The sequence below is a fragment of the Podarcis pityusensis genome, assembly GCF_964106645.2.
Source record: "Podarcis pityusensis genome assembly, chromosome: 8".
NCBI classification, from domain to species: Eukaryota; Metazoa; Chordata; class Lepidosauria; order Squamata; family Lacertidae; genus Podarcis; species Podarcis pityusensis.
The window spans coordinates 63,745,562-63,758,778 of NC_138033.1; the positions used below are offsets into that span (position 1 = coordinate 63,745,562).

Genomic DNA, 13,217 nt, shown 5'->3' on the forward strand with positions numbered 1-13,217 from the left:
ACTCCTTTGTGGGCATCCTCTCTGTGCTCCAAGGATCTTACCATCTGAAGTTTGATGGCAGAGAACAGAAGAGAGGGGAAGGATCATAGAATTGTAGAGTTGGAAGGGACCCCCATCTAGTCAGCCCACTCCACCATGCAGCAAAGAATCCCTGACAGATGGCCATCCAACCTGTGCTTAAAAACCTCCAACGGAGGAGAGTCCCCTGCCTTCTGTGGTCATCTGTTCCACTGCAGAGCAGTTCTTGCCAGCAGAAATTTCTTCCCAAAGCAGTGATGGCTAAACCTGGCCCTCCAGCTGTTTTTGGACCACAACTCCCATCATCCCTAGCTAACAGGACCAGTGGTCAGGGATGATGGGAATTGTAGTCCCAAAACAGCTGGAGGGCCAGGTTTAGCTGGACAGTCTCTGCAAACGTAAAGATTTGCAAAGTCAAATTTACAGGGAAGTGCAAAGTCAAATTTACAGGGAAGTGCAAACCTCTTCCACTTGGTGGCGCCGTTGTAACAAAGAAGTAGAACAGCAGGACCCTAACAGAGAGGGGAAGTAAATAAGCAATGAATCTTTGACTGTGATCCCAGAGAGGTATACTTTGTGTTTGTGCGCACACGCTGGTTTCTTTCTACTGTGACTTGTGGATCTTTTCTTCTTTCTCTCCCTTCTGCTTTCGGAAGTGCTCGCTACGGGAGTCCCAAAAGACAGCTCCAATTTTACAGGTAATGCCACCAGCGTTTCTTTCTCAATGCACCTGAGTCAAGGTGACTGTGGACAGGTAGCTGTTGGTTCATTGTGGTTAACTTCACATCTCTCCCTCCACCGCCCAGAGTCACTCTTCCACCTGCTGTGTCAGAGGCAGAAATGCAACAGGTGTATCTTTCATCACCACATCTCCATTTTATTTACGGAGGGGGAGGAAAATAATGGTCCTCTTTGAATGCCTGCTACCACCCAGTTGTGAAATGCTCAGGGAAATGATGTTGCAAACTTATTTTTTACAGTATTTTCAGGGTGTACCGAAACATTCCCAAAATACCTGCTTGTATGGCTCCAAGGATGGCGTAATCATCTTGGAGGGCCTCTTTTGATGCTGTGTCTGCTCATCCTTCAGAGGCAAACTGGCTCCCTCTCTGATTTATATGCCTGATGGTCTCTTCACTTCAATGTGGATCCGATTATCGGGTTGTTCTAGTTCTTGTCTATATTTTTATTATGTATGTTATGTTTTATCTTGTGATTTTATCTTGTGAACTGCCCTGAGACCTGCGGGGTATAGGGCAGTATACTAATTTAATAGGTAAATAAAGTAATAAGTAAATAAATAAATTTGTACCAGTGCCAAGGAGTGGTGGTTGGGGTCTTAGTTTCCCCAGGAAAATGCTCGACCAATCAAGTTGGCAGCCATTCTTAAGGAAAACCTGCTTTCAAAGGTGGCAGCTATTTAGAGATGTAAATAGTGTATTGTCTGCTTAGAATGTTGTCCAGGTCCTTGAAGTAGGTGGCCGGCATCACCCTTTTCACCCAAATGAAGAAAACTTTAGGTGCCAGTATGCAAACAAATACCGGGTGACCACAGAGCCCTCCTGAACCCTGGCTCATAGTTTTGCTTCCTCCAGACAAACCACAAACTAGTAAGCAAAGTTTGCCCTATGGTTTGCAGCTCAGGTCTGGCTGAGAGAGCTAAAACCACGAGCCCAGATTTGGACAATGTGCTAAGCCAAACCACAACTTAACTCAGGGTAGCACAGGAGCAAAAACATTCTACAGGGAGAAAGGTGGCTGCAATCTCCTCTCTGGGAGCCTGACAGTTTGCTTGTCCACTGCAATTCCATGGTTTAGCTTACCTGAGTGAGGACAAAGTGTACTGCAAATTTGAAGGGGAAATTGAATCTGCACGTGTAAAGGACTTTGTCTGCTCTGCTGCTGTAGGGTAGGGTGACTCCTGTCCAGCACTTTAAGTGTGTTTTAAACCCATAATGTATGCTTTAAACTGATTATTGATGGATTGATTTGTTTCATTTGGCTCAAAGGCCATGTTGCACGTAGTGAAATGCGCTTTTACATTTATTGTCCATTTTAAAAATATTTTTAAAATGGAAATAGCTGCCACATGGGGCCTTTGGATAGGATCGGAACTGGTGGGCAGGGGAATCTAAGCCTGATAAACCCTCTCCTCTTGGAGCTGCTATTTGCGTTGGTGGAAACTGAACATGTTGAATGCAACAAGTATTTAATGCCGACTCTACATTGACCCTTGAGTTTCTCCAACTTGGTGTTAACTTAGATGAATGCCAACTGATATTGCATGATGCTGAGTCAAATGGCCTGTCAAATGATCCGGTATCTTAGAAATGCTTTTTTTATGGAATAGGGTAGAGGGTGCTGGGATGTAGGTGGCGCTGTGGTCTAAACCATTGAGCCTCTTGGCCTTGCTGATCAGAAGGTCGGTGGTTCGAATATCCCCATGATGGGGTGAGCTCCCATTGCTCGGTCCCAGCTCCTGCCAACCTAGCAGTTCGAAAACACGCCAGTGCAAGTAGATAAATAGGTACTGCTGCAGCAGGAAAGTAATCGTGGTTGCACCAAAAGCGGTTTAGTCAGGCTGGCTACATGACCCGGAAAGCTGTCTGGGGACAAACACTGGCTCCCTCGGCCTGAAAGCGAGATGAGCACCGCAACCCCATAGTCGCCTTTGACTGGACTTAACCATCCAGGGGTCCTTTACCTTTACCTATGGAACAAAGTGGGCAGTGGCCTCGATAGGTTTTGGAATCGCTAATATACATCATCCATGTGCATTGTTTTTAATAGAGTAACATAAGCACAAGAAGCCGGGTGGGGGTGTTTCCCTGCCCCATGGCGATTACAGTCTCATATGACAGCAGCACAGAAACACAGGGGAAGGAATGTTAGCAGATGCCTTTTGCACACCATTGGGCTTTGCTTCAGGTTGGGTGTGAACCCCTTGATCCTGTCAAGGATTAAGGACTTTACCCAGAGATGGGGACCCTGCCAGCATGGCCGAGGGTCAGGACTGCTGGGAGTTGTAGTGCAACAACCCGGTTCCCTATCCCTGCTTGGGTGGAAACAGTGGATGTTTGAAGGAAGAATTATGGTTGCCATGTTGGTGTTCTTGGGGGGTGCTGGAAGAACAAGGAGACTTGGGTTACTTTGGGGCTACATAGACATTAGAGCATCATCCTCCCCTTGCTGCATTTCAAGCTGCATCCTACATTGCTGTACAGACTGTAGAGGGAGCAACCCGATGACCTTCACCTGCTTTGTTTCCCTGCACCAAATTTCTTAAGTCGCCGAAGCTATCGACTGAGCATGTGCAATGGCCTCCCGAAACCGTACACACCTCAGCATAAGTGCAGCTTCTGTTTTTGGATAGGGGAAAGCTGGCTTGTGGGATAGCGCATCCAGCAGGAGCATTCATCAAGGAGCCACAGGATACTTCTGGGCTGTAGCTAGAGTTATACATACTCAGCTTCAAATGCCAGCAGCAGAAGCGTGGCAAAGCAGGAGTAAGTCATAATGTGTATACACAGCGTTAAGAGCGGAGGAGGCTTTGGGTAAGCTGAGAGTCATAGAGAGGCGTGGACATTGAAAGCATCCTACATCAGGCTGTGGCTCCACCTAGTCCAGTATTGTTGCCTGCCCGCTGACCCTTTCAAGGATTCGAACTCGGGGCCTTCCGCATAAGAGCATCTAAAGAGCCTGCTGTACCAAGGCAATTGAATAGCCCATCTGGTCCAGCATCCCGTTCTCACAGTGGCCAACCAGATGTCTCAATCAGGAATCCTACAAGCAGGAGCTGAGCAACTCTCCCACCTTGTGCTCTGCCAGTAGCTGGTATTCAGAAGCATTGCTACCTCTGACAGTGGGGTCAAGGCAGAGCCACCAATAGCCCTCTCCCCCATGAATTTGTCAAATCCTCATTTAAACCCATCCAAGTGGGTGGACATCATGGCCTCCTGTGGGAGGGAGTTCCACAGTTTAGTTCTGCTCTCTGCGAAGAAGGGATTTCTTTGATCTGTCCTGCATCTTCTAACATCCAGCGTCATTGGATGTCCACAAGTTCTGGTGTGATGAGAGAGGGAGAAAAACTTCCCCCTACCCACTTCCTCTGTGCCATGCATCATTTTATAAACTTAAGAACTGCACGCAGGGAACGTGTCCTTGCTGGCTGTGTCCTTCTGCAACCTAGAAACAATTTTTGCATCAGGTGAGATCCTTTGTCCATCCCGCCCAGGGCCAGCAGACAGCGCTCCAAGCTCTCAGGCAGAGCAAGGGTCTGTTTGCATCATCTCCCACCTTTCAACAGAGTTGCCCGTGGTTGTTGCTTTAAGTGAGGCAGCAGCATTTGGGGGGCCTTGAGATAATTGGATATCCGGAGTCCTCACCGCCAGCAACCACCCGACGCAACAGCCCGCGCGGCTCTTCTGGCAAGGGGGGGGCGCAATGTGCGTCGGTGCTGATGTGTTGGCAAAATCCAGACCAATTAGCTTTTCCCCAGAGCGAGTCTGGGAGGCCGTCCAGTCCCTGTTAATCGGGGAAAATGCATTAAGAGAGGGATAAAAGGCGAAACAGCCTCGTTCTGAGCTTCGAGAGTAGAGCAGCCACTTAGCCTCGGAAATCTCTGCATTAACGGGATCGCTGCTCGGGAATGTGCCACTGGCTGACCTAATGGAGTCTGGCTACCAGGGGTCTCTGCACACGAAGCCCCCCGCTCCTCTCTCCAGTGCTGAAAACCCTCCCGCTCACATGGATACCACTTAGTGTTTTGTTCGGGGTGGGTGGGGAATCATGAACTGCTCAACTGGAAAAGTATCTTAAGAGGTGCCCACCAAACAGCATAAAACAATGATCACTAATGCACAGCTAAGATCAGCAAATATTTAAAAAGCAAATATGCATGTTATTTGCCTAGCAGAAAAATTTCTCTCTCTCTCTGCTTCTTAAAACAATTGTCTTAATTGCATTCAATATCGTTCCTTTCCTTCCTGATTTCTCTGCTGATCTTCGAGCTGTTTGTGGTGCTAGTTCTGCCCAGGCTCTCAAATAGAATCCAGGGTGCCCTCTGTACATGGCCTGGCACCTTTTGCAACCCGCAGATTTATTTATTTATTGGTGCACTTTTAGTGGGGATGGCAGGCACTTCATCTCAGGGCCATGGATTCGAGTCCCACATTGTGTGAAAGATTCCTGCATTGCAGGGGGTTGAGCTAGATGACCGTTGTGGTCCCCTCTATGATTGAACCTGCGACATTCTGCATGCAAAGCAAGGGCTCTACCGTCTGAGCTATGGCACTCCCCTTAAGAACACAGTGTTGCTTTATGATGAGAAATGCAACAAGGAAGGACATTGCTTAAAAAAATAAAAATAAAAAGGGAGGACAAAAATGGGTGATGCTCTCATTCCCGCAGAATCCACCACCTTATCCATTCCTATGCCAGAGCTCATTGAAGCCAGATAAATGGAAGCCTCTGGGGTTTTCTATTTGAGGGAGGGGGCATTTTTGATGAATTGGAGACCGGGTTTCAGCAGAACGCTGGTCTACCACCCCATAGAACCTCTGCCGGTCTGTGTAGATGGACCAATAGCCTGGCCTCATGTGAGACATCTTCCTACTTTGCTTAAATCAGTGACCTAGTACTTGCATTGTGTGCAGAAGGTTCAATCCTGGCATCTCCAGGTAGTGCCTCTCACCCTATAAATGAGTTGATGCAATGAATATATGGCTGCAGTTTTTGTAGGGGGTGTATGTTACAGGGCTACGTTTTTTTCAGTGGGGGGTGGAAAATCTTCTCATGGGAGAGCTTGTCCATTGCTCCTCCAAAATAGCTCCTTACTTCTTCCCAGGGGAAGATACCAAGCTTTTATATGATAAAGGAACAGGCTTGCCATTGGGTTTATAAACCATCTTCTTGACCTCTGGTGACACCCCTATCTTCTATGACCCCTTGGTCACGCCGCAGTGTGACATTCAAAACTGGTTTCTAAGACAGGATGTAAATACCGCCCATCATTATCAACAGTCACTTGATGACACATAGCTTAACACAGGGGTCAGCAACCTTTTCCAGCCGTGGGCCGGCTCACCGTCCTTCAGACCATGTGGTGGGCCAGATTATATTTTGGAAAAAAATAATGAATGAATTCCTATGCCCCACAAATAACCCAGAGATGCATTTTAAATAAAAGCACACATTCTACTCATGTAAAAACACCAGGCAGGCCCCACAAATAACCCAGAGATGCATTTTAAATAAAAGGACACATTCTCCTCATGTAAAAACACGCTGATTCCCAGACTGTCCGTGGGCCAGATTGAGAAGATGATTGGGCCTTAGGTTGCCTACCCCTGGCTTAACATTTCAACCTAGGCCATAAATTTGGGTGTGTGGGGGATGAGCCAGGGTGTGCCTTAATCCCAAGATTTGTACCCAAGGGACTATCTCTCTCTGTCGAAAAGGAAAGGATTGCAGTGCATTTTCTGGGCAAATGGAATACTTTCCAGAAGTCCTGGTTTCCAGCAGGCTTCCGCAGGTGGAGTCTTGCCAAGGCGGAAGAGAGAGGGTCCGATTCCTTTAATCTGGACAGTATGCTTCCATTGATGCAGCCTAGAATTGCACACGCTTCACCACACTGTTGACCCATGTTAGCCTTGTGGTCTACCAAGACCCCTGAATCCTTTTCACGTGTCAAGCCAGGCATCCCCCATCCTATATTTGTGCACCTGATTATCCCTCTCTCAAGTGGAAAACCTTGCATTTGTCCCTGCTGAAATCCATTTTGTGCATTTTCTGCTTAGGGAATTTGCCGCTCCCCTGCAACAAGAAGGTTGAGTTTGACTAGGGCCAAAGTTTGCTGCTGCTTCTTTTAGCCAAGGTGACTTTCGCTCCATACTGTGGTTTGCCAAGGAAAAGGGATCCATCCCATCCTTGGCAAAGCTGCTCCTGACTTCTGGCTCTACCAGGAGCAGGGAGAGAGACTTCTGGCCCATCCCAAGCCATCCATCAACCAGTCTCTCTGCCTCCATCGCCGCTGTGACAGCATCCGAGGCCTGGAAGGCACCTTCTCTCTGCACCTGACAGGTTTGCACCGAGAAGAAGTGAGTGATGGACGCCAGTCCTCATCAATCGGCTGCTTTCCCCAAATGCTTTTAGAACGAGAGGATCCTGAATAATTTAGCTCCTGTTTGGTAAAGGGGAGGTGGGGCAGGGTGGGAGAGAGATCCTTAATAGGCCTTAATGGATCTGCTGCTAAACATCTTTGACTCTGGAGGGACTTGCCTCAGTCCAGGATAGCTCTTGACGGCTGGCGTCGACACTCCCCTAATGAAAGCCACGCCTGTGCGCTCGTTAAGAGCCCTCCGTGCAAAACCTAACGAGCTAGAACTTTTATTTAATGAGCAGGATTCCGAGAAACCGGGTGAGTTTGGGCGGACACCGGAGCGATCGGGACCAGAGCGAGGGCAAGGCTTGTTGGAGATTTCACTGTTTCGCAGGAGAGAGGCTAGGAATCCTGGGGTCTGGATGGCGAGGAAGCCTTTGTTGGTGGGGAAAAGGGTGGCTGCCTCTTCCTTTAGGGCTTTGACCCACCCAGCATCTATTCAGAGACAGACTGTTCCCCCCAGGCAATTCTCCATCTTTCTCCGCTTGACATCAGGGCATCTTCTCCAGGAAGTTTTGCGGTTATTCAAATTTCGGGGATAGGGATGCAAAACTTGGATGGTGCGTTTGTATTTGTTTTTTGATAAAGTATGAGATGTTTGGAATTTGAGGAAAGATGAGAGATTTCAGCGATGGTTGGATTTTTATTTTATTTTTTGCATTGTATGGTGAGACAGGTTCTAGCAAGGGCAGAGAACTATGGTGAATTCCAACCGACCTCCATTGTAGATGGGATGGTTCCGTTCGCTTTTCCCAGCCTGAAGGTTAAAACACGGAAATAAAGTCCTGAGTTCAATGGGATTTGCTTGTTAGCAAGCGTGCACAGGATTGAACCCTTACAGAATCAGGTGGCTGTCGTTGTTTCAGGGCAGCGGTGAGTTTTGATTTTAGAAAAGGAAGAAAGCAACCACCAGATACTGGTTTCAAATCATCCCTGAAATGGCTGAGGCTGTAGGAATTCACTCCTAATTCCTTCCTGTACCGTTTGTTTTTTTTTAAGCATTCTATGTGGTCCAGGGATATCTCTGTATGAAAATGGTACGTTATTTTCAGATCTGAGGTTGATTTCCCTTGAATTTTCTGTTTGTGCATTTATGTGGCTGTGCGTCATTTTCCTTCCCTTTCTGCATATTATTTTAATTTAATTTATAAACCCTTCTATGCCTCACACTTACCATTCCTGAAGGATTGCCCAGAATGCCCATAAACCTTTGACCGCATATGCAAGGTTGGTTTCATACCTAGGAGTTGATGTGCTTGAGAGTTTCAAGAAGAATGAGCATAAGGGAATGGCCAGAGTATTAGGCTGGAGAAAGCAGGAGTATTGAACCCTGCTTGGAGTTGAATCTTATTGGGTGGCCCCTGGAAGCTTAGGGTCTCAATTTAGCTTTGAAGGTTGCTATGAGGATAATTTTACCACTTTGAGCTTCTTGAAGGAAGGGGTTCCATTGCACTCCCAAATCTCCCTTACGGACTCCTAGAATTGTAGAATTGAAAGTGACTTCAGGTGTCATCTATTCCAATCCCCCTGCAGTGCAAGAATCACAGCTAAAGATTCATCCAGCTTCTGTTTAGAAATGTCCAAGGAAGGAGAATCCACCACTTTCTGCAGGAGTCCATTCCACTGCCAAACGGCTCTTTCCATCACTGAATTCTTCCTAAAGATTAGTCAGAATCTCCTTTCTTGTAATTTGAATCCATTGGTTCGGGTCCTAAGAAATAGGATTTTCCCATCTTTGTAACAGCCCTTTAGATATTTGACAATGGCTGTTGCATCACCCCCCAGTCTTCTCCAGGCTAAACATACCCAACTCCGTCAACCGTTCCTCAAAAGGCTTGGTTTCCAGAACATGGTCGCCCTTCTCAGCACACCTTCCACATCTGTGACGCCCAAAACTGAACACAGATAGTCTAGATTAGTCAGTCTAAACATGCACCAACTAGCACATCTTGCTGCATGCCCACTACATAGGCTCTATACCGGGGTGGGTAACATTTTTCCTGCTAATGACCACATTCTCTTGGGAATGTTCTATAGCAGGCCATATATAAGCAGTGGGTGGGGCCATCTTTCCTCTCATTCTTCCGTTCCCTTTTCTTTCCCTTTCTGATACTCACTTTCCTCCCCTCCCCCCAAAGTCTAGAGCTGATTGCTTGCAAAGCACTTTTGAAATTAGGGTAAGGACTGCATGCAACTCTAAGGCTGCAGAATACCAACCCTTGTCCGATATGCACTCTGATCCTCCCAGACACTTGTGTGTAAATGACCAAGGGGTCAGGCAGAGACCCCACTTGAAATACTGTGTCCAGTTCTGGGCACTACGTCTAGGGAGGATATTGGCAGGCTGTAATTTGTGCAGGCTGGGGTGATAAGAGAGCCACCTTAAAATATCTAAAGAGCTGTCACATAGAAGATGGGAAAAGCTTGTTTTCTTGTGGGTAGAACCCAAAGCAATGGATTCAAATGACAAGAAAGGAGATTCCAGCTAGACCTTAGGAAGAATTTTCTGCACGGAAAAGTCCTTTCTTTTATCTGTCTGGAATCCTCCCACATTAAGCTTCAATGATCAAGAGGATTTTAGCTGATCAATTTATCAGCTAATTGTTGCAGTCTAGAGCTGCTTTCCCAGCTGGGGGCTGATTTATTTATTCCATTTATATTCCCACCTTTTTCCCCTCCAAGGAGCTCAAGGTGGCATACATGGTTCTCCCCTTGCTTACAACAACCCTGTGAGGTAGGTTAGACTGAGGGGCAGTGATTGGCCCAAGGTCTCCCGGTGAGATTCATGTCCAAGCAAGTCCTGGTCTGTAACTCTTAAGTGCTATAACACATTGACTCTCTGATTTGCCCTGATAGAGAAACTGCCACTACCCGCTGTGCTTATCCAGGAGCAAGCCCCTTTGCACCTAGTGAGATTTAGTTCCCTGTAAACATGCCCCCGGGACGCGGGTGGCGCTGTGGGTTAAACCACAGAGCCTAGGACTTGCCAATCAGAAGGTCGGCAGTTCGAATCCCCGCGATAGGGTGTGCTCCCATGGCTCAGTCCCAGCTCCTGCCAACCTAGCAGTTCGAAAGCATGTCAAAGTGCAAGTAGATAAATAGGTACTGCTCTGGCAGGAAGGTAAACGGCGTTTCCGTGCGCTGCTCTGGTTCGCCAGAAGCGGCATAGTCATGCTGGCCACATGACCTGGAAGCTGTACGCCGGCTCCCTCAGCCAATAAAGTGAGATGAGTGCCGCAACCCCAGAGTCGGTCACGACTGGACCTAATGGTCAGGAGTCCCTTTACCTTTACCTTTTTAAACATGCCCCCAGCTTTCATTTCAGAGCCTCAGCTTCCATAGCTTTGAGGGATGCTGGCTTATCGGTGAAGAACATCTGTGGTTGATAGACATCAACTCCCTTCATCCCTGACAATTGGCCATCATGCTGGCTGATGGCAGCTGGAGCCCAACAACCACTGGAGGGCCATAGATAAAAGAATAGAATTGTAGAGTTGGAAGGGACCCCCAAAGGTCATCCAATCCAACCTCCTGAAATGCAGGAACATGACCCTACCCCCACCCCTGTCTTGGAAGCTGTTTTGATCAGCAAGCCAGACTGTGAGCCACAAACGGGTCCAACATTTCTATGTCCTGGGCCGCTGAGGTGGGGGCACACCACTTGCAATATCTCCAGCCCTCCCCAGATTGCATTACAGAGGAACTGGATTGAGCAACCTCTAACCATCTACTCCCCTTGGGGCCAAAGAATCAGACTATAGAAAGAAGGCGGGTTCCCTTGCTGATATCAATGATCCCTTTAAAAGCTGCAGTCTCAGCTACTCTAACAGCCTCGAGTGCTGCCTTTATCGTCCTAAACTCGAGGATTTCAGTGCAATTGATTGGAAATGAAATTTCGCGGGGATCCTTCATTGCTCTTGAAGCCTAATGGGTATTGATCAAGCCCAGATGGGGGCCAGGGATGCCCATTGGTGGGTCTTTCCAAGGTTCAGTGTGACAAAATTTGCACAGCGGCCTCTGGTGCAGTGAAGGGGCTTTGTTATCCCTGAACAAAGGAATGGGGAAGGAAATGGACAGAAAGGGACATTTCCTTCCAGTCCCTTCTCTCTCTCTCTCTCTCTCTCTCTCTCTCTCTCACACACACACACACACACACACAGTGTCCACATGCAATGGACTTAACTTCCTACTACAGTTAAAAATCACCCTAATAATAATTGGAATCCAAATATTATTCAAACTAATAACAATGTGAATGACCGTGGATCTAAGATGATGATTAAATGAATTTCAGTTACAGAAAATAAAGGGCTGAAAGAACAAAGAAAATGAGGAGGAAAAAAGTGTAGAAAATAAAATAAGAAAGAAAGGTATAATACGGCAAATATAATCAGTTACATTTCCATACATTAATATATAGATATATAACTAATTGTTGTTGTTGTTTGTGACCCCATGGACCAGAGCACACCAGGCACTCCTGTCTTCCACTAATATAATAATAATAATAATAACAACTAATTTTATAATATTATATATTATATTATAATAACTAATATTATTGTCCAGATGCACTGTCTAATTGACAGTGGATCTAAGTTGCAGGAACCAAGGATGTTATCTTATACTGAGTCAGATCATTTGGTCCATTTAGTTCAGTACAGTGACCAGGCCAACTCTCTCTTTTTTTTCTATTTTAAAGCCATCTAAGTCAATGGCCACCCCGCCTCCTTTGGGAACGAGTTCTGTAGTTTAACTCTGTGCTGAGTATCTGTCCTGAATCTCCTGACATTCAGCTACATTGGCTGTCCACAGATTCCTGTGTTATGAGAGAGGAAGAAAATCTTTCCTCTGTCCACTTTCTCCATGCCATGCATTATTTCATAAACCCCTACCATGCTGTCTCTTATTCGTGTTTTCTCCAGAGTTCAGAATGCTGCATCCTTTCATCACAGGGGAGTCATTCCATCCCCTCCTTGATCATTTTGGCTGGCCTTTTCTGAACAGAGCCCCCTCCTCTGTCTCATCTCTCCTCCCTCCATCCGTAAAAAGCTGCCTCATGGTGAGCCAGACGAATACTCCACCTCACTTGTTATTGTCTACACCAGTGTTTCCCAAACTCGGGTCTCCATCTGTTTTTGAACTACAATTCCCATCATCCCTGACTACTCGTCCTGCTAGCTAGGGATGATGGGAGTTGTAGTCCAGAAACAGCTGGAGACCCAAATTTGGGAAACACTGGACACGTGACTGGCTGCAAAGGCTCTCCAGAGTTTTAGGCAGGGTAATCTTTTCCTACCTGGAGATGCCATTGGAGATTGAACCTAGAACCTTGTGCATGCAAAGCAGTTGCTCTACCAGAGAGGTAGATTTCAGGGAACAATTTAGTTGAACCGTGGTCCTATCGGCTTCTAAAAGCAGTAGCTATGGTGGTAAAGGGCTCAAGTCCACTACAGTGGTATCTCTGGTTACGTACTTAATTCGTTCCGGAGGTCCGTTCTTAACCTGAAACTGTTCTTAACCTGAAGCACCACTTTAGCTAATGGGGCCTCCCGCCGTCGCAGTGCGATTTCTGTTCTCATCCTGAAGCAAAGTTCTTAACCCGACGTACTATTTCTGGGTTAGCGGAGTTTGTACCCTGAAGCATATGTAACCTGAGGTACCACTGTATAATCTGAACAACACAAGTTCACGACAGAGGTTACAGCACAAACCACCACATGTGTGGTCACACTCTTTCCCCATCTCCTTGCTTGGAGAAATGCAAAATGCACCCAGAGCTCCAGACATCTTTCTTGTGCCCTCTCCCACCATTGGTGGTTTGGGGCAGCCAGCAAGACATCTTAGGTAGATGCAGACAGTGAAGAGAAAAACCCTGTGCCCTGATGTCTGTTGAGGGCAGATGTTTCCTGGATCAGCACCAGCTGAAGGTCTGAGCCGCCTGGCAGGATCCGCTGCAGCTGAAAAGCTTGGCTTGGGAGGAGGAATGCAGCACCAAAGTTGGTGCAGAGAGATTATGAGAGCTTCTTTCCTGAAAATG

At 47.0% G+C, this 13,217-nt stretch overlaps 1 protein-coding gene across 6 annotated transcripts in view; it reads left to right on the top strand.

Moving 5' to 3' along the window:
* KCNAB2 (potassium voltage-gated channel subfamily A regulatory beta subunit 2) overlaps positions 1-13,217 on the top strand; it is a 106,873-nt gene that overhangs the window by 36,024 nt on the left and 57,632 nt on the right. For 4 of the 6 annotated variants that reach the window (XM_081017183.1, XM_081017187.1, XM_081017185.1 and 1 more), the window contains exon 3: positions 675-716. The exons of the other annotated variants lie outside the window; for them this stretch is intronic. In XM_081017183.1, coding sequence (XP_080873309.1) covers positions 675-716 — 42 coding nt within the window. The remainder of the gene's footprint in view (positions 1-674; positions 717-13,217) is intronic. 6 annotated transcript variants of the gene reach the window in all.